This window comes from Heptranchias perlo, chromosome 37, assembly GCF_035084215.1.
Source record: "Heptranchias perlo isolate sHepPer1 chromosome 37, sHepPer1.hap1, whole genome shotgun sequence".
Taxonomy (NCBI): Eukaryota; Metazoa; Chordata; class Chondrichthyes; order Hexanchiformes; family Hexanchidae; genus Heptranchias; species Heptranchias perlo.
The window spans coordinates 4,667,022-4,691,948 of NC_090361.1; the positions used below are offsets into that span (position 1 = coordinate 4,667,022).

General features: G+C 44.7%; 1 protein-coding gene and 1 long non-coding RNA gene across 4 annotated transcripts in view; one reads left to right on the top strand and one right to left on the bottom strand.

The window, feature by feature from the left end:
- Nucleotides 1-24,927, top strand: part of LOC137304421 (uncharacterized) — a 101,951-nt gene that overhangs the window by 71,631 nt on the left and 5,393 nt on the right. The gene's annotated exons all lie outside the window — the stretch shown is intronic.
- Nucleotides 3,772-24,927, bottom strand: part of LOC137304419 (collagen alpha-1(XI) chain-like) — a 226,932-nt gene continuing 205,776 nt past the window's right edge. For both annotated transcript variants that reach the window (XM_067973011.1, XM_067973010.1), the window contains 9 exons: nt 24,486-24,593; nt 22,458-22,511; nt 19,849-19,884; nt 19,695-19,748; nt 17,764-18,013; nt 14,022-14,134; nt 12,654-12,722; nt 10,969-11,202; nt 3,772-8,776 (listed from right to left, as the gene is read on the bottom strand). In XM_067973011.1, coding sequence (XP_067829112.1) covers nt 8,630-8,776; nt 10,969-11,202; nt 12,654-12,722; nt 14,022-14,134; nt 17,764-18,013; nt 19,695-19,748; nt 19,849-19,884; nt 22,458-22,511; nt 24,486-24,593 — 1,065 coding nt within the window. In that variant the 3' untranslated portion in view covers nt 3,772-8,629. The remainder of the gene's footprint in view (nt 8,777-10,968; nt 11,203-12,653; nt 12,723-14,021; nt 14,135-17,763; nt 18,014-19,694; nt 19,749-19,848; nt 19,885-22,457; nt 22,512-24,485; nt 24,594-24,927) is intronic.

The window sequence follows — 24,927 nt, forward strand, 5'->3', positions numbered from 1 at the left end:
CTTTAACACCCGCAGGATAGGGAGGAGAAAAAAAAATCAGCCAGGGTGCACGTTCCTGATTGTCACTCAGCGACCCCGATGGTCACTCAGCGACCCCGATGGTCACTCAGCGACCCCCGATGGTCACTCAGCGACCCCCGATGGTCACTCAGCGACCCCCGATGGTCCCTCAGCGACCCCGATGGTCCCTCAGCGACCCCCGATGGTCACTCAGCGACCCCGATGGACAGTGCGTGCGTACAGATGCCTCGGAGGTAGTAATAATCTTCCAACACTCACTGTCTTGGCGAACACATGGAGAGCGGTACCTGGTGTTGCTGCTGCGACAAGAATCAGGAGAGGAGGGGATAAAATTAGGAAATTGAGACGAAACTGCAAACACGTTCGAAGCGAGAGAGGATTATAATGAGGCGGGTTTTGCGTGGACCGATATTGATGAGGTAGATTGCTGGGACAAACAGCTTGGCTGTGAAACTATCAGATAGACTGTAGCAATCAGTAAAATGAATCATCCTGGAATTGTTCCTTAACAATTATAGATTGTGGATGATGGTGGGGTCACCGTAATATGACTCCTTCAAACAATTTCATGCTGCCCCAAGCATGTAATTTGGTGTCTTCCTGTTACGAATATTTCCAAACAGACTTGCTTGTACGATTAGGAAATATCAAAGAGGGACTTTGATATTTCCTAAACAACTTTGGTTGTTTGACAGGGGGACTCATGGTGAGAATACATCCCACCAGCACGATTAAAGTCTCCTTGAGATGCGGAGGAACGAGACGGGGAAAGTAGCTTTAATTGTAATAGAGCCGAGCGGCAAGGTTACTGAACATCACCTTATGACAGGCCTGTTTTAAGGTTTAGGAACTGTCAGTCTTGTAAAGCTTCTATAAAATCGAAGCTTTGTTCTGGGTAATCAGGTTTGATGAAAGAAGAAAGAACTTGCATTATTTATATATCGCCTTTCATGACCTTAGGATGTCCCAAAGCGCTTTAAAGCCAATGAAGTACTTTTGAAGTGTAGTCACTGTTGTAACGTAGGAAACACAGCAGCCAATTTGTGCGCAGTTAATCTGCTTTAGTGATGTTAGTGGAGGGATGAATATTGGCCAGGACCCCAGGAGAACCCCCCTGCTCTTCTTTGAATAGTGCTGTGGGACACAGATATATTGCTGACGAGGCAGACGGGGGCTTCGGTTTAATGTTGTACCTCTGACAATGCAGCACTCCCTCAGCAATGCAAGAAAGTGTCAGCCTAGATTACGGGTTCAAATCCAGGTAGTGGGGACTTGAACAACATACAGAAAAATCTAATTAACCTTATCACTATATTATTTAGTGAAACGAAAAATAAAAACACATTATCTATTGTAATAGAATTTTTTTTTTGCCCGCGTGTAATGTCTGCTATTATCTTTTTTCTGATTGGTCCAGTTCCTGTACTTTTTTTTTACTTTACAGCTAACTTTCCCTGCTTTCTATGACTGGTCATTTTATGGACTATCACATTCTACCAAAACTTTTTTTTCCCAATTCGCTAATCCCGTACTACACAAAACAACTGATCATATTCTTCAACAAACTGAGATCTGGTCACCATAACAGCTCTCCACCGCCTGACCAAATCTCGATCGTGGTTTCCCGCTCTAAAAAGAGACACGGTTGCCATGACACCACAGCAAATCCAGGCACGAATGACCTCACTGCCCATCGGCCACCAACAGTAGGACACGGCTAAGAGTCAATTCTCGGAATTACATAGAACGTACGGCACAGAAACCGGCCATTCGGCCCAACAGGTCTAGCTCCACATGAGCCTCCTCCCAACCTTTTTCATCCAACCCCATCGGTTCCTATCATTTTGAAAGCAATGACATGGTAGATGCACCTCTACATATAAGCCATTCAAAATAAAATATACGCTTGGAAGTAGCACTTTTTATTATCCGGGCAATGAAGGGACAATGGGGATAATCTCCACAAAGGAAATTAAAATCGGGAGAGATGTCTAATGAGCGGCTGAATCAATATCGCCCGTTTTACACTATTGCCCAAAGTCAAAATTACCCCCCCAAACCAAAGAAGTTAAAGTAAATTATAACATTATTTATATTTTAAACTACGGACAATTGTTCTGTTCGCATATTCTGCCCATTCGACAATATGTAGTAAAAACACAATATGATAAACAAAATTTATTTCGAGGAACAAAATCGGCACCAAACAGGCACGAAACAAAAAAATGAATGCTAAATTACGCCTCGTTACCAAACACACAGAGAAAGAACAGATCGCCATGGCAACTTGCACAGCCTGGCTCCAGATCGTCTGAAGATTTATGAACATACGGACAATGACAGACAGGAAAAGTCTTGACTCATAGCGCTGGTCAAATGATAGTGGTGTTAACCCAGCAACTCCACTGCAACCAAGGAAATAGAGACAGCAAGGCAGAGACAGACAGAAAGAGCCATAAAACGTGAGAGTGAGGGAGACGTAGAATTATATAGGCAAAAATAGAGGTTTATCTCTGGGGCCCTAATGCTCTACAGTAATCTTTCTCTGTAACATATTTAAAGTGAAATCATTAGCTTCTTCATTGGTCCAGCGGGGGCTGTATTTCTTAAATACTATAGAGCCAATCTCATTGAATCATGTTAACAAAGCATGACGTTCGCACACATCAACCCGTGAGAGGTTTCTTATTCCCCCTACAAGTCAGCATATATCGTCTTTGCAGAAAAACGGTCAAGAGTTTGCAGAATATGCCCTTAGAGGACAGATTCTCTCCCTCTATGTAGTGCTGTGGTTAAACCTGATAAATGAGATTCCTGCTGCAGGGAAACGTAGATAGTCCAAGAAGCAAATGTTAAATTTGACTTCTTTGCCAGCCAGTAGGGTTTGCTGTCAAACTTGTATTTGGCCATAGTTTTGGATTGGTGGACTAACTCCAACAATTATAACCTGCATTTATATAGCGCCTTTAATACAGTAAAACGTCCCAAGACCCTTCACAAGAGCGATTATCAAACAAAATTTGACACCGAGCCACATAAGGCGTTATAGGACAGGTGACCAAAAGTTTGGTCAAAGAGGTAGGTTTTAAGGAGCGTCTCAAAGGAGGAGAGAGAGAGGCGGAGAGGTTTAGGGAGGGAATTCCAGAGCTTAGGGCCCAGGCAGCTGAAGGCACGGCCGCCAATGGTGGAGTGAAGAAAATCAGGGATGTGCAAGAGGCCAGAATTGGAGGAGCGCAGAGATCTCGGAGGGTTGTCGGGCTGGAGGAGGTTACAGAGCCAGGGAGGGGCGAGGCCACGGAGGGATTTGAAAACAAGGATGAGAATTTTAAAATCGAGGGGTTGCCGGACCATCTCGTTTCCACTGACATTTGAGGCATTCACTGGTAGAAGCTGTTCATTGACAGATCAACTCGTGGAAATGTAGCTTGAAGCTTTCGAGATGAAGCAGCAGGTCGGCCAAGTTGATTCAAGCAAATCACATCGAACCTACAGCACAGAAACAGACCGAACTGGTCCGTGCTGGTGTTTATGCTCCACACGAGCCTCCTCCCTCCCCTCTTCATCTCACCCTATATCAGCATAACCTTTCTCTCCGTGCTGTACCTGTCCTCGATGCCGACACACATAACCACGTGTGAGGTAATGGCATGTTGTGTGTGACTGTAAACCCTGTACAGGAGCGGGAGGGAGATCCTTCAGGTACGGAGGGTGGAGGAAGAGAGAAAAAAAAAAGCAGATTCTGAGACAAAGTCAGTTGCATTTTTTTTTAATTTTGTAACTAAATTTACATATTTTTTCCTGAATATCAATTTTTACTGCATTAATATGCTACAGACCTCATAACAAAACCTGTATTTATTCAGTGCTTGAAGTTTCAATGTACAAACATATTATCACATGGTCATAATACAGCGGGCCAATCAAAGAAAGCACCACACGAATATAGCACCAGGTCATTGCAGGGAAGAATGTAAAGATCGGGGTAGGCAGCGGTGAATGACATTTACTGGAAATTGGTAATATTAAAATAAATTCTTAAAAATGGAGCCACAAATTTTACATCAGCAAATTTTAAAGTTTTTTTTTCTTTCTTTCACTCGTGGAAGTTGCCGACTCTTGAAAGGGGTCTGGTTCCATAGGGGCTGGGGTCACTCTCCGGTGCCCTCCCATGTGAGCTTTAAGAGTGGCGGCGGGCTATTCGCCTGCAGAGGGCATCACCACAGAGCCTGAACTTAGTCTTACCCTTCACACACCACACACGCATATTCCAACAAGAGTCGCTGGTTAGCTATCAGGAACGGGAGCCTGCTGATGTCATTTGCCTCCCTCCTCCCCCCACCCCATTACCACTGAGGTCAATTGTAGCATCTTCTGCTGCTCCAACCAAGATCAGTTAACACAGCACGGGCCTTTCTGGCTTCGCGCTGGACCTACAATATTGAATAATACTTCATCACGTTCCTCTCTAGCCAGCAGGCATGACATCTGTTCACCCCCCTTAATTTTAGTTGCATACCTCAAATTACTGACGTACGTACTCCCTTTAAATCAGACCCCCCTGTAATGCCTGTGCATTCCTAGTTCCAGTGCATGTACAGCAAATTAATCTGTTTTTTTATTTTTGTTTGGCCCTTGAAAAGGTTGCAATAGGAGAGTCTATGTGGATGCCTATGATATATGAATCCTCTTGGGTTTATTGATACAGAAAAAATATGGTGACACCCTATAGTGAGCTAACTATAAATTAGACAGTATGAAAAATATCCAGAGGCGTTCCTATTTATGTCCCCCCCCCCAATATAATACCCAAAGCATGTGGATTAGGCACAATACAGTATGTGTATTTCAGATTGCAGCATGTGACACAGTGGTATAGGATATAGTGGCAGTACATATACAGTAGCATTTAGAAGAGGTAGAAATTCCCTTTAATCGAGGTTATTGAATCGTAAAGATCAGTAGCCCCACAATTTAAAAACTCAAGTCTGTACAACAACTTGCATTCCAATCGTGCCTTTAATGTGGAAAAATAAACGTCCCAAGGCGCTTCACAGAGATGTAAGGGAAGGCTAAATGTCAGGCCAATGGAGGAGACATTAGGAGGGGATGCTAGGTCAAAGAGGTGGGTTTTAAGGAGGTTTCTTAAAGGTGGAGAGGTTTAGGGAGGGAATGCCAGAGCGTGGGGCCTAGGTGGCTGAAGGGACGGTCTCCAACGGTGGGGTAAAGGGAGAGGTGGATGCACAAGAGGCCAGAGTCAGAGGAATGGAAGTTCGGGGGGTGGTCGTAGGGCTGGAGGTGGTTACAGAGATAGGGAGGGGCGATGCCATAGAGGGATTTAAACACAAGGGTGTGAATTTTTTAATTTTCAGGCCTTGCGGGAGCGGGAGCCAATGTAAGTCAGCGAGGGCAGGGGTGGGAGAACTTTGGACAAGCTTAAGTTTAGGAAGTTGGAAGTTTGGCTGGGACAGCAGTGGAATACTCGAGTCTGGAAGTGACAAAGTTATGTAGTTGTGAGTGTTCCCCCTTCTCCCCACTCCTTCCCAGCCTAACCATGGTTACAACATGACATCAGTTTTAGCATATTTAAACGAGTGGGGTCCTGAGGTTCATTGGCACGACGGGGAACAGTTTGCTCCAATGGTTACTGTCCAGCCATGTTACATCATTTTTAATATGTTGCTTTTTAAAAACCAAGCGTTACAACCAGGCACTTGGTGTCACTCATGGGATTTCTTATTGTCCCCTCCAAGATGGCAAACTCTTGCTGGCATATGGTTCCACAAGATGGCAGAGGCCCTCACCCAAGTTGCCAGGCTCCATTTGTGAGCGTCAACAAGGGTGTTCGGCCCTGATCCTGACGTCATCCAGCTCCCGCACAGGCACGCGCATCTCAGCGGAAGTCACTGGATGGTGATGATCGGGAAGAGGACACCCTGGCTGAACTTCCTCTCCCTAGCTTGGGGTCGCCGAGATCAAGGAGAGGACTTTAATTGGCACCTCAGCTGAACGCAAATGAGCCCTGTACCTCAGTACCACATGAAGCAGCGAGCTTAACTAGGGAGCCATCAAGGAAGCTCTCTTTTTGGGGCAACTCAGAAAAAGTAGTCAACAAGGCCGACTATAAATGCTTCCAAGGGCCCAATATTTTGGTAGCCTGAGGCTACTGACCTTTAATATTAAATGTGAATTTCTAGCTCCTGCCTGAGGCGTAGTAGATCTAATCCATTTTTTTTCTTTTTCTAAAAAAAAATTTATATACACAAAGGCACCTTGAACTGAAATAAATTATGCCAACAGTCAATTCAAGAAGCATCTAAAAAATAACAACTCCATAAATTATTTTTGCAAAAAAAAAAGTCAAGCAACACAGTTTAATACAGTTTTGGTATATTGAGATTAGCACCATTTAAAACTGCTCCAAGTTTGGTTTGAGAAAAAGTCATTTCTGTCACAGTAAGACTAACAGGAACCGGAGAAGAGCGAGACAATTGGTTCGTGCTGACTCGCTTTTCCCAAAAATTAAAACGATCGGTCGCAATTTCGTAAAAATTGATTTACCCCCATTTTTCCCTTAATATATATTAGATTTGTAAACTTCTGTTTCCTCTGATTATGAGACAAGGAGCTACACTGGAAAGGTAAAACTTGCCCCTTTAATAAGGCCATCAATTGTTTGAACATCAAAATGTCATTTGCTTGGGTCTGTTTATAGGCTACACACTGACGATTATTTTTGCGCTCCTCAAGGTGAGGGGTGTTTGAGCTGGAGGATCGAATGCGTTCCATTTCAGGCACCCAATCTCAACATCCAGCATTGCCAGGGCAGGTATAGGAGGGGTTAGATACAGAATAACGTTCCCTCTACTCTGCTCCCAACAATTGCTGCCCGTTCACTGGGCAAAAATCGGAAAACTTGCCCTTCCCCCCCCCCCACAAACGACGTGTCACAGCTCCAACCTCCGAGGACGCCTGTGCAACCTTTTCCCATTTCCCGTATCAGCCACCCTCTGATCTTTCTCGAGTGCCAATCAGTACTGAGTGCAGGCTGGTTTCTGTGTGCGCTATTTGCCACTAGCAACTGGGTTGCGAACGCCCAAACTCATTCGATAAAGGTCCCCTGCGGCCAAGATACCCGAGTGAAATGGTCGATCTTCTGCCAATGCTGGGCGAATGTGTGCTGTTGGGTCGATCCGCATGGGCTATGATTGTCCAAACACGAGGCAGGCCAAAAACAATGACGTAACAAATCGCTGCATAAAAAAAATTCTCCTCATCTCCCATCTGGTTCCGTTGCCAATTATTTTTCCTTTTACTCTAATGGAGGCTTTGTTCTATTTGTAAAATGGCACCAACCACTAACAGCAAATGGGCTACTGTAATTCCATTCTGCAAAACAGTCAGCTGAACGTTGCAACTCACAAAGTGCGATGAGTCTCGATCTGCAGTGAAACAAAGGGAATATTCTACGGAATGAGCCCATTTTTGTTGAAATGTGACAGCTTCATCAGCAAACGGGGGTGTTGCTGTTGGCAACACCTGGAGCTGCAATTGGCTGGGATGGCCAGCGGCGGGGCCCAAAGTCCTAAAATGTATCAGAATGGAGCAAACGTGGGAAAATTCCAAATGCGGTCGACCTGGACTGACAGGCCAGACGGGATTTGAAAATTCTACCCCGCCTCACCCCGAGCACAAGTACCCGCTCCTGCTTCACATTTCCTTGAAGGGATGTGTTAAGGTGCAACAGATCTTTAATGGGAATGGGAAGCCACCAGTCCTCTACAGACAAAACAGGCCCAACAGCATCTGAAGTATTAATGATGTCCGTGAATATTGTGTATTAGGCCTGAATCTCATGCTCCCAGTCAGGCACTTCCAATACACTGCTACATGTGGGAATGATGCTAATTATTGTACTGTAGACCCAGAATGGTTGAGGTGGGGAGTAAAAATTCAAAAAATAGTTTCACTTTTCTTTTTTTTAAGTAACTGACTCGGGCCAATCTACCAAGGCTTTAAATAAGCGTTCCTCAATGCCTCACAAGATGCGAGCAACTGTAAACTCTGGGGTGGAGCCTGTGCAAAAATATATTGTGTTATATTTTGCTTTCCCCATTTTCAATATCAAGGCAGCAGTCACCAAGCACGTGAGCCTATCAGAGGGTCAAGAAACGGGCTTTAAATCCCGACGTCATCTCCTGGCTTAACACTTCAATTAAAAACGTCCATGTGTTAAGAGATTAAAGAATCAGGTCAACAGTTGGGTCTTACTAGCAGAAGGACACTTTGTGATGGGAGAATGTTTGGTGTACGAGCCCTTTACAGATATTAAGAGATACCAGAAGACGACTCTCTAGCTACAAACCTTCGCAGTAGAACAATCGCGGAATTTGGCAAGGCCCTGACACATCCACCACTGACCCGGCCTCTTCAAAGGTCAGAAGACTTCAGCCCTACAAGGGCAGCAATTATTTATTGTTATCCACGCACAATAAAAAAAAACCCATTTGCAGCATGATTAATAGAGACAAAATGAAAGACAAAAGGAATGTGCATTTTGCAATAAAAAAAGAGAGAGAATAGTTGGTCACGGAGTTCTTTTTTCCGAGGTTTAGCTGTTGAAACAGACCGGGCCGATCTCAAACCCAAACTTCTGCTGGTGCTCGCCGAAATCAGTTACGGCAATGTCTTTGATAGGTAAGTCAACAACTCTTGGTGAGTCAATCTCGAGCACTGTCCTGTCGGAACCTTTTCTTAGCTGGAAGTGAAAGGGAAAAGAAACATAAAAGGATTCAAATCAAACTAAATATCCATTAGTGCAGCTAGTCTCTCATATTCTTTTCTCCCCCAGCAAAGTAACACACACCTTTCCTTGCTGAGTGGGCCTGCACAGTCCTACTTTGGACACAGGAGTGTGAGATGGATAAGGGGCTAATCGGCCCATTACTGTCAAACGTACTACTTTTTGGTCCTGGACTCAATTTTATTTACCTCCTTTCTCAGGGCCAAGCCTGCATCCCGAGAATCTCTTCTACATTAACAATGCTTCCTTCTGAATGCTCCAAACAGAGTCGGTTATAAGAACATAAGAAATAGGAGCAGTAGTAGGCCAATCGGCCCCTCGAGCCTGCTCCGCCATTCAATAAGATCATGGCTGATCTGATCCTAACCTCAAATTTAAATTCATGTCCAATTTCCTGCCCGCTCCCCGTAACCCCTAATTCCCTTTATTTCTAGGAAACTGTCTATTTCTGTTTTAAATTTATTTAATGATGTAGCTTCCACAGCTTCCTGGGGCAGCAAATTCCACAGACCTACCACCCTCTGAGTGAAGAAGTTTCTCCTCATCTCAGTTTTGAAAGAGCAGCCCCTTATTCTAAGATTATGCCCCCTAGTTCTAGTTTCACCCATCCTTGGGAACATCCTTACCGCATCCACCCGATCAAGCCCCTTCACAATCTTGTATGTTTCAATAAGATCGCCTCGCATTCTTCTGAACTCCAATGAGTAGAGTCCCAATCTACTCAACCTCTCCTCATATGTCCACCCCCTCATCCCCGGGATTAACCGAGTGAACCTTCTTTGTACTGCCTCGAGAGCAAGTATTTCTTTACTACCAGTTAACCCCACTGGTAAGTGTGATGAATTTACTCGTGTCAAATAATCCCTTCAATGATCTCCTCAGACTGCCTCTCTTCTTTTGCTAATACACTTGCCTTTAATATTCTTCAGTACCACTGGTCTAACTTCCATTCTTATTACATCATTCAGCTCTTTGAGTGCCAATAGGTTCCAAATAGCAAGCGCGATGAATCCAATTATAAGATCACTCCTGTTTTTGACATGCTGGTCTCATAAGGCTGAAGACTTTCCAGGGACCGTCAAGGTCTTTAAACGATCAAGTTGATTAAAGGTTGGGGCAGAAAAGCTTCAACCCTGTCCTTGAGTACCTCCACGGGTCAGTGGCCCACTTTACAGAAACAGTTTGCTTTATGTGAGGAGAACATGAAATGTGCTTTTCGTGCGTTTCCCCTGATGACTACACAGAAAATAAAATGGACATCTCTAGAACTCTTCAGATCCGATGACTCTCAACTCCTACAACTTCTTGATAAAAGTAAACCAAGTGATAATACATAAAAGGCAATTTTCTTCTTCGGAGCCTTGTGGAGATAATCCCCGTATCCGAAAATTCGAAAATCCCAAAAATTGGAGTGGAGCCTCCTTTGTCCAACCTCTAATTATCACGGCTCCAATTACCGCCTTCAATATCTGCCAGAACTTTTGCAAGGCAAAGCCTTGTGTGAGCAGCTGCCTAATTGCACAGCTCACTCGTGGATGTGCACTTGAAGTGCCGTGAACTACAGGGCTACGGACCAAGTGCTGGAAAGTGGGATTAAAGCTGGATAGCTCTTTTTCGGCCGGCACGGACACGATGGGCCGAATGGCCTCCTTATGTGCCATAACTTTCTATGATTCTATACCAGTGTCAATGGAGGTAATTTTAACCTAACTCTCCGGGGCGGGAATCCAAAGGAATCGGGTGGAATGCCAGTTTTACGCTGCACCCAATATTGACTTCAATGGAGAGTAAAATCAGGCGAGGAGTAAAACCAGCGTTGCACCCAATCCTGTCAGTTTCCCGACGGGCGGGTTCGGTTAAAATTGCCCACGTTGTGTCTGATATAAATTAACCTCACAACCCAAGGAAAATTAAATTCAAAGTCATAATTTTCATTCGCATGCCCAGGATGTTGCTGTGCCATGTGGGTAAGACCATAATTTGGATTGTTCACCAACTTCTATTATCCATTCATCAATAAATGAGGTTCCACTATAAAGGGATATCAAGAGCCCCAAGACCCCAGTGTGTGTGGAATGCTGTTCCTGGGCACTATAGGCTCTTCAGCTCCACACGTACACCCTGCAACCCCAAGAATAATTCCTTACTTTGCAACCATCGTAGATGGCACTGATGTATGGTGTTTTGGTGTACGACAGCTCCTCGCCGTTGGCTCCCAGGAAGCGCACTGCCTTTCCGTAGCTTCTGGTGGTGGAGTCGTACCAGGCGACGGACTGCTGGCAGTTGTAAACGAACCTCTGACGGGCTGTGGCGCTCAGAAGGCGCAGGAAGGTCATCTGGACAACGTGGACAGGATTGCTATCGGAATCGACGTACAAAAGCTGTGGGAGCAGGAACACAGAAAGACAGGTCAATACTGATGGCGGAATGTGCGCGAACAAGATGGTGAAGCGACATTGTCTACCTAGGCCCATTGCAGGACTGGAAAGGGATTCAGCCAATATATAGTTAAGGGGAAGCTAGATAAGTATATGCGGGAGAAAGGAATATCCGGATAGGGTTAGATGAGGTAGGGTGGGAGGAGGCTCGTGTGGAGCATAAACACCGGCATGGACCAGTTAGGTGGAATGGCCTGTTTCTGTGCTGTAAATTCTATGTAGTCTTGGGCTAGAATTGTTACAATTTACAATGGCTTCCAGAGGCATTCATTAGCTGTTCAGTCAGCAATACATCATTAGCTAGACATTCCTCCATCGCAATGAATTCCTCCATGTGTTGCAGTTTTTTTTAAATTTGTTCATGGGATGTGGGAGTCGCTGGCGAGGCCGGCATTTATTGCCCATCCCTAATTGCCCTTGAGAAGATGGTGGTGAGCCGCCTTCTTGAACCGCTGCAGTCCGTGTGGTGAAGGTTCTCCCACAGTGCTGTTAGGAAGGGAGTTCCAGGATTTTGACCCAGTGATGATGAAGGAATGGCGATATATTTCCAAGTCGGGATGGTGTGTGACTTGGAGGGGAACGTGCAGATGGTGTTGTTCCCATGTGCCTGCTGCCCTTGTCCTTCTAGGTGGTAGAGGTCACGGGTTTGGGAGGTGCTGTTGAAGAAGCCTTGGCGAGTTGCTGCAGTGCATCCTGTGGATGGTACACACTGCAGCCACAGCGCGCCGGTGGTGAAGGGAGTGAATGTTTAGGGTGGTGGATGGGGTGCCAATCAAGCGGGCTGCTTTGTCCTGGATGGTGTCGAGCTTCTCGAGTGTTGTTGGAGCTGCACTCATCCAGGCAAGTGGAGAGTATTCCATCATACTCCTGACTTGTGCCTTGTCGATGGTGGAAAGGCTTTGGGGAGTCAGGAGGTAAGTCAGGAGGTGGTTATCCCAATTCCAGTTGGTACATGGGTTTGCCCAAGGGATAGATCTAACACTTGGATGGACTTCTGACCACATGTTGCCTATCGAGGGTATCACGCGTCGTCCGATTTAGAATTTGTTCTATATTGTCCACTTAATTGCAAAATACTTAATAGCACGTCCCACTAAATTGTAAGAGGTTCTAAAGGCAAGTCGCCGCGATTCTCCTCACTGAGGTAAGGCTTTCATTTGCCCCTCCAAATCCACCCCAACCCTCACCTGTTGTCCTGGGTTGAGGCTTATTTGCGATGTACTGTGGGCACCTGGTGGGTTTCCTGCTGCCAAGAGGGAGCCCGCCAGTACGAGGGCATAAAATCCCGGTGATGCTAGGGATATAGCACAAGAGTCGACAAGAGACCTTAAAGGGATATGTGCTATTTACAAATCTTCTAATTACAAACATTGCAATGTTCAGGAGATCTTTACCTGTTTGCCGCGTTTGAATTTGCTGTACCAAGTTCCCGGTTTGTCCCTTTGCCAAGAAGAAACTTTAACCTGGAAAAGTCAGAAAGCAGGGACGTGAAGATACAGTATTACACCCAGACAGCACTGCATCATCTCAGTGCAGCCTTACAAGATATATCACAGCAGAGCGAGTCGGACACAGGTCAACTCGGGATGGAGCAATAAACGTAGCTTTGCTATCATTGCCCACATCTCGAGGACAAATTATAAAAATAAAAGCAACATTAAGTTAGAGCTGCTGAAGGTGGGCAGAGGGATGTCAGTTCTTGAGAAAGAATCACTTCTGAACTTTTGCTACTCAGTGTTGGCTAGAAGCCTTCTTAGGCAGGTATGTTATAGAGGCAGAGAAAAGCCCCTTTAATCTGCCCCATCACTGTGCCTCAGTGCAAATTCTTGGGAGAACACTCCTATTCCACCCGTGGGAATTCTTCCATTTTTCATGCCAAGTATCCTTATGTCTGGAGTATCTGTGGAGGCATGCCCCCAACTGAGGCTGAGGGGTGACCTGATAGAGGTCTTCAAAATTACAAAGGGGTTGGATAGGGTAGACGTAGAGAAGATGTTTCCACTTGTGGGGGAGACCAAAACTAGCGGCCATAAATATAAGATAGTCACTAATAAATCCAATAGGGAATTCAGGAGAAATTTCTTTACCCAGAGAGTGGTTAGAATGTGGAACTCGCTACCACAAGGAGTGGTTGAGGCGAATAGCATAGATACATTTAACGGGAAGCTAGATAAACACATGAGGGAGAAGGGAATAGCGGGATATGGCGATAGGGTGAGATGAAGTAGGGAGGGAGGAGGCTCGTGAGGAGCATAAACACCTGCATGGATCAGTTGGGCCGAATGGCCTGTTTCTGTGCTGTAAACTCTGTGTGATTCTATATAACTGCAGAGTCGGGGTGTTTTTACACTAGAACCGTATCCTCTGTGTGAAGCAGATGTGGACAAGGGATTCTCCCTCTGTTTTTGCACTGACACTAACCTTGTGTGCATGCGCCTAAAAGACCTGGCTGAATGCCGTTGCCTGTATAATAGTGACTGCACGTCAAGAAAAAATTAATTGTTGTGCACAGCACTTCGAGACAAGATAAAGTGTCACGTAAATGTGAGCATTTCATTTTCTAATGCGTGGAAAATGATCAAGGCACGAAGACGAGGAACAACTGGGGAAAGAGAATAAAGGACCTGACTCGCATTAGCTGGGCGAGTAAGTGAATGATGGGAGCTTGTAAACACTGTGGTTCATATTAAATTGTGTGCAGTGCACCATTAAAAGATCCAATGTGATCTCGCTGTACCATGTAATTCCCTTTGCTGACTTACTCCTTCAGTTTTCTTGTCAGGGAAGATGCAGGTTTCTCCTCCAGCGGTGAAGTTACAGAAAACCTTGAAAGAATCCTTGGCGCAACCCTGATTAGGGTCTATCCAGTAATCACCTGGAGAGATCAAAAGGGTTTCTTTTAATACCCGAGTGGTACAACTTTAAATAAACTAAAAAGGTACAATTTCAACGGGGACGCAAGAACAGAGAGACCAGGGTGTTCACAAACACAAATGTGTGAAGGTGGCAGGACTTTGCTATTTATTTAAATTTCTGTCGTCTTTTACTGAGGGAGTGCTGCACTGTTGGAGGTACCGTCTTTCAGATGAGATATTAAACTGAGGCCTTGTCTGGTGGATTTTAAATTACCCACAGTGCTATTTGGAGAGGAACAATATTTCTTTCTCTTATAATTAAGTTTACCACCAAAAACAGATTAACTGATTAGTCATCTCGTCGCTGTTTGTGGGATTTTGCTATGTTACATTTACCGATATAACAGTGACTGCACTTCAAAAGTTCATTATATGTGAAGCTCTTTGAGCTGTTTCTGATTGTACAAATACAAGAATGTGGTATTGAGATGGACAAATCAGCCATGATCATACTGAATGGCGGAGCAGGCTCGAAGGGCCGAATGGCCTACTCCTGCTCCTATTTTCTAAGTATTTCTTCAAATCGTGTTTTTGAATTAGATTTCTGTTCACACACTGTATGTGAAAAGCTATTCCCCTCACAAGCACCATCTTGCAATAATGCACTCCTCGCTTCCTATACCAATATGCTACAACATGTTATTTTAACAGCAATTTCTTAAAGCATTCATTTAATAGTAAAGCATAAAAATCGAAGGGAGTAAATCAGCCTTGCTTTGTGATTTTAAATTATACTCCTTTTCCTTTTTGAATTCCTTTTTATTTCAATTGCTCCATTTGGACCAACTGTTCCAACACAGTCCAGAGGCTACAGTTTGTATGATGCTAGCATTCCTCAGCTCCATAGAGCAGTGTAAGCCCAACGCTATCAAAGACAAAGGGGTCACGTGTGAGGCACCAAGGCCAGGAAATAGCTGGCTTGTCTTCACCCCTTCTGAGTCATAGCCAGGATGTGAAGGAGACCACAGAAGGGCAGCAAAGTTAAAGGAAAGTTACACCTTCAACAACAACTTGCATTTATGTAGCACCTTTAACATAGTAAAACATCCCAAGTTAAAGAACAGCCTTTGTAGAGGGATGTAGTTCGGGCTAAAAGGGTTAAATTACGAGGAGAGGTTGCATAGACCAGGCTTGTATTCCTTTGAGTGTGGAAGATTGAGGGGTGATCTCATTGAGGTGTTTAAGATGATTAAAGTATTTGAAAGGGTGGATAGAGAGAAACTATTTCCTCTAGTGGGGGAGTCAGAACAAGGGGGCATAACCTTAAAATTAGAGCCAGGCTGTTCAGGGGTGATGTCAGGAAGCACTTCTTCACACAAAGGGGAGTGGAAATCTGGAACTCTCTCCCAAAAAAGCTGTTGAGGTTGGGGGTCAATTGAAAATTCCAAAACTGAGATTGATCGACTTTTGTTAGGTAAGGGTATTAAGGGTTACGGAACCAAGGCGGGTAGATGGAGTTAAGATACAGATCAACCATGATCTAATTTAATGGCAGAACAGGCTCGAGGGACTGAACGGCCTCCTCCTGTTCCTGTGTTTCTATAACAGCACTGCAATTGCTTGTGATTCTCAAAAGGAAGCATTGACACAGAGTCCGAGTATGACAGTCTAGGTCCAACTGGAAATACTTTGCACTCTGTTTTGCTGCTACCTTGAGACCTAAACTGTGTTGGGTCTCCCTTTCAGAATTGCAAGTGTTAACAACACTGCTGTAACTCTACCGTACATGAGTTACGAGACTGTGAAGAATTAGATTGTCTAGAATCCTTTTTGTGGCAATATTTTGCTGATGATGGCTTTTCAGCCTTGGACAAACTGATGTACTCCCTTCACCCCCTCCCCCCGCCGCCTCCAATCCCCATTCCGATTTAGCTAGAAAGAAATATTTCAAAGAATGCAAACTGTGCAGATCTAACAATTTATTCACTGGCTTGCTGCAGCTGATTAATAAATTCACAAACTAAGTTCAGAGGTAGAATAACGTTTGATCACAAACCTTTTACTGCAACTTTACAGATGTTTACATGAACTAGCAGATGAGACCTTCAGTTTAACATTTCACGGAAAGGATGGTGCCACAGACAGTGCTGCACTAAACCTCAGACTAGATTACGTGCTCAAGTCCTTTATGTGGGTCTTAAACCCACGACCATTTGATCCAGACCCAATCTCAGCATCCCTTGAAATACATGAAAATGTTTCGATTTCTTATAAAACCTTGTGTGGATGTGGTCAAAGACAATGCAAGTCTTCATTTTCAACCAATGCATCCAATGATCGGTCAGACATAGAATCATAGAAAGGTTACAGCACGGAAGGAGGCCATTCGGCCCATCGAGTCCGCGCCGGCTCTATGCAAGAACAATCCGGCCAGTCCCACTCCCCCGCCCTTTACCCGTAGCCCTGCGAATTTTTTCCTTTCAAGTACTTATCCAGTTCCCTTTTGAAAGCCATCATTGAAACTGCCTCCACCATCCCCTCGGGCAGTGCATTCCAGATCCTAACCACTCGCTGTGTAAAAAAGTTTTTCCTCATGTCACCTTTGGTTCTTTTGCCAATCACCTTAAATCTGGTTCTTGACCCTTCCGCCAATGGGAACAGTTTCTCTCCGTCCAGACCCTTCATGATTTTGAATACCTCTATCAAATCTCCTCGCAACCGTCTCTATTCCAAGGAGGATAGATACTGCAGGTACTGACAAGCAGATATCAAAGAGAAAACACACCCTTTTCACCATTCCAACAAGCCTTTGTGTTTTGCAGGAAGCTTTGATAATGCACCCATTCTTTGTTAGAATTTCAAAATGGTTTCCAGGCTCCCTGACAGTTCAGCTGGTTAATTCACGATGTGGCTTGATCTCTGGCAAGTTAGTTGGTCTTGGCTGGGATGGTACCACACGGCCCGCTGATATTCACTGTCTAGGCTCAGCCAAGAAAGAATGCCCACTGGGGTGAGATACCAGAGGGTGGCAGATGCCCACGGGACTGTACCCCAGCGTCAGTCAACAACAACCAGCTTGAATTTAATTAACTTCTTTAACATAGTAAAACGTCCCGAGGCGCTTCACAGGAGTGTTATCGAACAAAATTTGACACCGAGCCACATAAGGAGATATTAGGGCAGGTGACCAAAGGCTTGGTCAAAGTGGTGGGTTTTAAGGAGCATCTTGAAGGAGGAGAGAGAGGCGGAGAGGTTTAGGGAGGGAATTCCAGAGCTTAGGGCCTAGGCAGCTGAAGGCACGGCCGCCAATGGTGGAGCGAAGAAAATCGGGGATGCGCAAGAGGCCAGAATTGGAGGAGCGCAGAGATCTCGGAAGATTGTAGGGCTGGAGGAGGTCGCAGGGAGATGGAGGGGTGAGACCATGGAGAGTTGAAAACAAGGATGAGAATTTTAAAACCGTTTCCACACCAGGAACCAATGTAGGTCAGTGAGCACAGGGGTGATGGGCGAACAGGACAAGGTGCAAAACATCAGTCAACCCTTTCAGGAAAGGGACTGGAAAAAACATGAAGGGAGAAATGAGCCTTGTTTGTAGTCATGGAGCAGACTCAAGAAGGCAGCACTTTACTTAATTCGTTTTCTAACTTACCATCTTTGAAGTGCGGATGACAGAGCTGAAGCTCCTTGCAGGTACGGCCAGGGCTGCTCTGTGTCCCCACTGGCCGTCTCATCTGTTCTACCTCTTCTTTCAGTGAAGACAGGGCCCCGAAGATCTCTTCCATGCCATCAGCGTAGTCAAAGAAATTCCCCCCGTCATCGTCGGCTTGTTCCGTCTCTGAATGCCTTCTTGTCTTCCTTTTATACAATGGTAGTGGCTGTATCATCTCAGCTGGTCGTCCCTGATCAGGACAGAGACAGGAGCCTGTTCGTATCAGGATAGTACACGGGCATACAAAACGGACCATTTACCCATCCCTTAACCCGAAGTCAGAAATAACCTGTGGGCAAGTTAAGAGAAACTCTGGGAAATTCTTCTTTGACCCCCCACCCCCCGCAAGGATCTCAACAGACCAGGAGACTGCACTAGCCCATCATTCATCATAGCTAACTACCAATTTACCTTCCAGAACTTGAATGTGGGTGTGACTCCATACTTGTACAATGAATGCAATGCAATGGTGGTTCAGTATTACAGTGTGGGAGATTACTACTGAACTCTTCAGGGTTAAACCACAATGGGGCTTAAATTGCTCTTTTAATGAAAAACTAGTTCAATGCCGGCTTTCTCCATAAGTGATAACTCACTAACGCAATCGTCAAAATGCACGGCTTTGGGTCACGCGATTTATGAGGATGTGATTTTGTTAGGTTGTTAATTACAGAAAAAAAACGAGCCTGTTTTCATTAAAAGAGGGATTTCAGGGTCCCTTGATGGCACCCTAATGACAAGGTGTAGCAGCAGGGGAAGGTGCAAGGAAGTGGCCAGTGTTCCTTCCCCATCAATGAAAGGAATAACTGTGAAGTGATTCACACTGGAGCCCTTTAGAGCACTTCCTACTTGCTGGCTAACAAAAAGGTTTGAAATCGGCCTGGACCAGGTTTGCAATGAGTTAACCCTAGGAAGAGGTGAGGGGGAAAAAAATGAGACTATTATAAACAATCGGAGGGATTACATAATACAAAGAATTTACAGCACAGAAACAGGCCATTTGGCCCAGCTGGTCTATCCCGGTGTTTATGCTCCACACGAGTCTCCTTCCACCTCTCTTCATCTCACCCTATCAGCATATCCTTCTATTCCTTTCTCCCTCATGTGTTTATCGAGCTTCCCCTTAAATGTATCTATATTATTCGCCTCAACTACTCCTTGTGGTAGCGAGTTCCACATTCTCACCACTCTCTGGGTAAAGAAGTTTCTCCTGAATTCCCTATTGGATTTATTAATGACTATCTTACTTTATGGCCCCTAGTTTTAGTCTCCCCCCACAAGTGGAAACATCTTCTCTACATCCATCCTATCGAACCCTTTCATAACCTTAAAAACCTCTATCAGGTCACCCCTCAGCCTTCTCTTTTCGAGAGAAAAGAGCCCCAGCCTGTTCAGTCTTTCCTGATAGTTCTATACTCTCAGTTCTGGTATCATCCGTGTAAATCTTTTTTTTGCCCTTTCTCCAGTGCTTCTACAGCCTTTTTGATAATATGGAGACCAGAACTGTGCACAATTATAAACAATAATACGGAGAACAGAACTGTTAAAGCTCCATTTCCCAATGGCAGTGAGAATCATTTTGACCCTTCGTTGAAGTACAGGAAATATTCGGTTAATTAGTGAGAAATAAATTGTGTCAACTTCTTAACATCTCTTCACATCTAACTGGATGAAATACACTAACCTGAAAATAGTTAGATTTCCAGCATCATGCCAGCCATAAAGGTCTATCCTTGAAGGGATAATGCCAACTTGACCGCCAAGTTAAATGTATGGGTGACAACCTAAATTTCACCCACTCTAAGGAAAACACAGTTACTTCCCATCGCCCTCCCCCTCAACAAGAAAAGAATAAATAAATGAAAACTTACAGGTGGACCAGGTGGACCGGGCAGCCCAGTGTCACCTCTTAGACCAATGACTCCCTGCAAGGAAGAAATCATACAATGTTCAGTTCAAGGACCATGACACTGCACAGCTTCATCTGTTGGAAAAACCAATGAAACTATCGCTGAAGATACTTACATCAGAACCTTTTGAACCTTTCTGACCTTGTTGACCCTAAAACAAAAGAAGAGGGAAAATATGAGAAATTTTAGCCAACAATTAATCAGGAATTAGGCACCGTTGAGACAACTCCTTGCTCGTTTGCTTCTGTCCTGAAAACTGATGGCTAGCAAGTACACAACAGAAAGATTGAATGCGAAACCTTATCACACATGTACAATAAAGATAGGACATATAAGGTGAGGTGAGAGTGACTGCCCTTGACATCAAGGCAGCATTTGACCGAGTGTGGCACCAAGGAGCCCTAGTAAAATTGAAGTCAATGGGAATCAGGGGGAAAACTCTCCAGTGGCTGGAGTCATACCGAGCACAAAGGAAGATTGTAGTGGTTGTTGGAGGCCAATCATCTCAGCCCCAGGACATTGCTGCAGGAGTTCCTCAGGGCAGTGTCCTAGGCCCAACCATCTTCAGCTGCTTCATCAATGACCTTCCCTCCATCATAAGGTCAGAAATGGGGATGTTCGCTGATGACTGCACAGTGTTCAGTTCCATTCGCAACCCCTCAAATAATGAAGCAGTCCGAGCCCGCATGCAGCGAGACCTGGACAACATCCAGGCTTGGGCTCATAAGTGGCAAGTAACATTCGCGCCAGACAAGTGCCAGGCAATGACCATCTCCAACAAGAGGGAGTCTAATCACCTCCCCTTGACATTCAACGGTATTACCATCGCCGAATCCCCCACCATCAACATCCTGGGGGTCACCATTGACCAGAAACTTAACTGGACCAGCCATATAAATACTGTGGCTACGAGAGCAGGTCAGAGGCTGGGTATTCTGTGGCGAGTGACTCACCTCCTGACTCCCCAAAGTCTTTCCACCATCTACAAGGCACAAGTCAGGAGTGTGATGGAATACTCTCCACTTGCTTGGATGAGTGCAGCTCCAACAACACTCAAGAAGCTCGACACCATCCAAGATAAAGCAGCCCGCTTGATTGGCACCCCATCCACCACCCTAAACATTCACTCCCTTCACCACCGGCGCACTGTGGCTGCAGTGTGTACCATCTACAGGGTGCACTGCAGCAACTCCCCAAGGCTTCTTCAACAGCACCTCCCAAACCCGCGACCTCTACCACCTAGAAGGACAAGAGCAGCAGGCACATGGGAACAACACCACCTGCACGTTCCCCTCCAAGTCACACACCACCCCGACTTGGAAATATATCGCCGTTCCTTCATTGTCGTTGGGTCAAAATCCTGGAACTCCCTTCCTAACAGCACTGTGGGAGAACCTTCACCACACGGACTGCAGCAGTTCAAGAAGGCGGCTCACCACCACCTTCTCAAGGGCAATTAGGGATGGGCAATAAATGCTGGCCTCGCCAGCGACGTCCACATCCCGTGAACGAATAATAAAAAAAAAATAAAAGCAACTTGCTGAAATGTGGAGTCTAACAGTAAAATACTATTGCCCGCCATGCTTGCCGTAGGCAGAGCAGCCATGCTTGCCTCAATGAAAATTTGACCCTGGTTTGACCTTGGAAACAAGGCTCATTGGTCAGCCCCTTCTTGAAAATTCAAATTAGCCAGGTGTTTGACCAGGACTGACCCAGTTTTGTGGGCGATGGTCTGGCAACGTTTTCTGGAACACATCATCAAAGTTTGACTTAATTCTTCCAATGTCTTTCCCCTCATCAACACAAGACTCTGTAACCAATCTGTAAGCCTCTTTCCCCTTCCACTTCATCCTGATTTCAACTAAGCACCGAGGACTCCAACCCACGCTCTTTAATTTCAAAAATAAAAGCACCTTTCAAAACAAAATGTCCCAATTTTGCAACTGGTTGGCCTCCCTTGATCGACTTTGGACGATTTTTTTTTCTGTGGCTGAAACTTCTTCCAAATTTATCTTTACAATGGACTTCATCGAGAATCTCCCCCATTCAACAATGAAAATCATCAAGTAAATATGGGCTCCTTATGTTTAATTAATGGATTCTTATGGCTGCATTTTGGAGACACAATATAATACTGAATATCTTAAGAGCACTAATATTTGATGGAGGTTTGACGGTACAGAGTATATTTTCAATTGTACTTAAATCAGCAGGCATCTTGTTCCGTGTGATCGCAACTAAAAGCAGAACTGGAATGTACTGGATGGATTGAGATTGCTATTTCCTGTCCAAATGCCTCTACAGGTCCTGGAGTTCACTGAATGCTTACAGGATGGCAATCTGTCACGTCGCAAGGCAAATATGGATAAGGAAGGCCTGCAATCTGCCAACCCCATCCAGCTGCTCAGTAGACAGTTCCAAGTGTTTTGCCTTCATTACCCTACCCAGAAGTCCATTTCATGTCTTGGTCAGGCTTTGTGTGAAGAATTTCCTGATGTCAGTCCAAGATTTGGAATTTGCCAGTTTGAACTTGTGTCCTTTGACCTATGGAAAAGCTTGTTCCAAGCACAAGAATTGGTAACATATGTAAGCCTAGAATGTTTTGCCACTAAACTATTGAGCCGATAGTTATTTTTTAACACACACAAATAATGAATTGGCAATAGATGGGCTCCCTAAAACTAAATGGAGCCTCTCTACCTTAAGAAAAAGATATCTACTTACTGGTAAACCAGGAGATCCGGGTGGGCCTAATGGACCACTGAAACCTGGGAGTCCCTAAAATAGGGAGAAAAATGAACAAATATTAAGTTATGAATCATAAAAAGATGAGTTACTAAAAGATCTCCTGTGGCATTGCTCACAGTGTGCCACAGGATACTGTGCTAACAGATACCGTGAAGCTCTAACGCCACCTGATGCAACTGCAGTATCACCAGGACCTGTTTACTTAGGGAATTCCCATTACAAGCCCCACCGCATATAGTGGGTGTGTTTGTGCTAATGCCCTTTTCCTGTTAAACTGCCTGAATACCTGACTTTGCCTGAAATCAGTGGAGCTTTTAAATCGCCAAGTTCTGAATTGCACCAAATAGCCGGTGCACGTAATATGGTTTAAGCCCCGTCTACGGTGACGGCAAATGGCCGACGTCATTTGCCCGATATAGGCGGCCGCCCGTGGTAGGTGGGCGACTGTAGAACTGATTATACAGGCACTATAAATGGTAAGTTTTGGTATACGTAGTGTGACCAAAAATCGTGACAGCAGGATGTGCAGTTTGTGGACACAGGAAATATTTGCACACACGATTCTTTTTTTAAAAATGTATAGAAATTTTCTCCGAAATCCGGGAGTTCAAAGTACCCAAGTGGAAAAATAAAACAGCAATTCCTGGACCAAGTTTCCTGGCTTCCTGTCTCAGCTTCAAAAATAATTAGGGCAGAACAACCTACGGACGGGGACAACTGTGGCAAACAAATGCAGCCGGACAGACGTTTATGACTTAAAAATAATTTCTGTTTGAAGCTTCTAACTTAATCACATCTTTCTCTGATTCAGATCCACTGACCTGCAATCCATTATCTGTCTATGTATTCAATTCGGGAGTTGATGAAATGGTGTCTCTTTTCTCAAAAAGGTGCTGTAAGTTGACCTGAAGCAAGGCAGCGTTCAGGAGGATCAGTTCCCAGTACAAGATACAGAACCGAAAGCTCCTGAGACCCGCATCTGAATTAATTGAGGAACCCCCAATGACTCAATGCTAATTTACTTACACTGATGCCAAACCAGATTCCTAAGTAACAGATGTGACAGTTCAACTCAAAATTAGTTCAACTCAGATTAGATCAGCCATGATCTTATTGAATGGCGGAGCAGGCTCGAGGGGCCGATTGGCCTACTCCTGCTCCTATTTCTTATGTTCTTATGTTCTATTTGGATTTTATTTGTGAATATTCAAGTCTCAGGAACATTTGTTTTTGTTTTGGCAACCTCAATACTCAGTAACCTAAACTCAATCCCAATGAAAGAAAGAAGTGATGTAATTGTCTGTCATGGGAACAGGAGGAGGCCATTCAGCCCCTCGAGCCTGTTCCGCCATTCAATCAGATCATGGCTGATCTAATCTGAGTTGAACTAATTTTGAGTTGAACTGTCACGTCTGTTACTTAGGAATCTGGTTTGGCATCTATAGATTCAAAATGGCTGCCATTTAACCTGAAGGAGTATAGGCTGGTTGTGTCTTTATTAAAAAAAAATCAAGATAAATCACTGAGTTGATGGTGGCGCAAATAGACATTTTGGAAAGTTATTACACTTTATATTATTTGTTGAGGGAGATCTCTGCCTTGTGAGTTGAACTTTTCAGCTCCCTCATGCGATAGAACTGCTCAGTGTCTGCATTGTGTCACATTCTCATGAACCATGGAACTCCCTCAACAAGCATTATGAAACTCGAATATCAGCTGTGCTACATTGGTCCATAATGGCAATGAGAATTAGGAATGAAGAAACTGGCATCCCAATGTGGCACGAATGCCTTAAGTGGATTAGTCTCCAATTAATGTTTATATTCACCTCTCCAGAGGCAAAATACCAGAGACAGCAAACATTACTGGCTACCAATAGTTACTGGACACTTTGTTGGCCGGTAAGGATTTCTCGTCTCTCCCCACAATATCAGTGAAGGTCTGCTGCCAAAAACATAGGTCAGAATCAGAACTCGTCAACAACTGGGTGACCTCTGCACTCACAATTTCTCCCTTAGGGCCTTGTGTTCCTTGGATTCCTGGAAGACCTCGATCTCCCTTCTCACCCATCTCACCGGGAGGTCCAATCAGGCCAATCAATCCAGCGTGCCCCTAGAAAAGACAAACAGGGAAAATGACAGGAGAATATTAATACTGCCATTGTCCTTGGATCAGATTCACCGGTCATCCAAAGTGTTTGGAACTCAATAATGGGTTTCCCAGGAAGGAGTCAAGTGACTCCATTCAATCTCAAGAATCCTCTGAATGGCTGACCATCCAATCTGGTTCATAGAAGGACAGTTTTTGTTTCATTTTACTCTTGAGCTACTGTCAAAGAAATTTGGAATTCTATCTTGGGAGGTTTTGCACAAAAGCAGCAGTCAGTCCAAAGCCCTCAAAGCAAAAGGGTGAGTCCATGAAAGTGTGTAACCACCAATGAATTAAA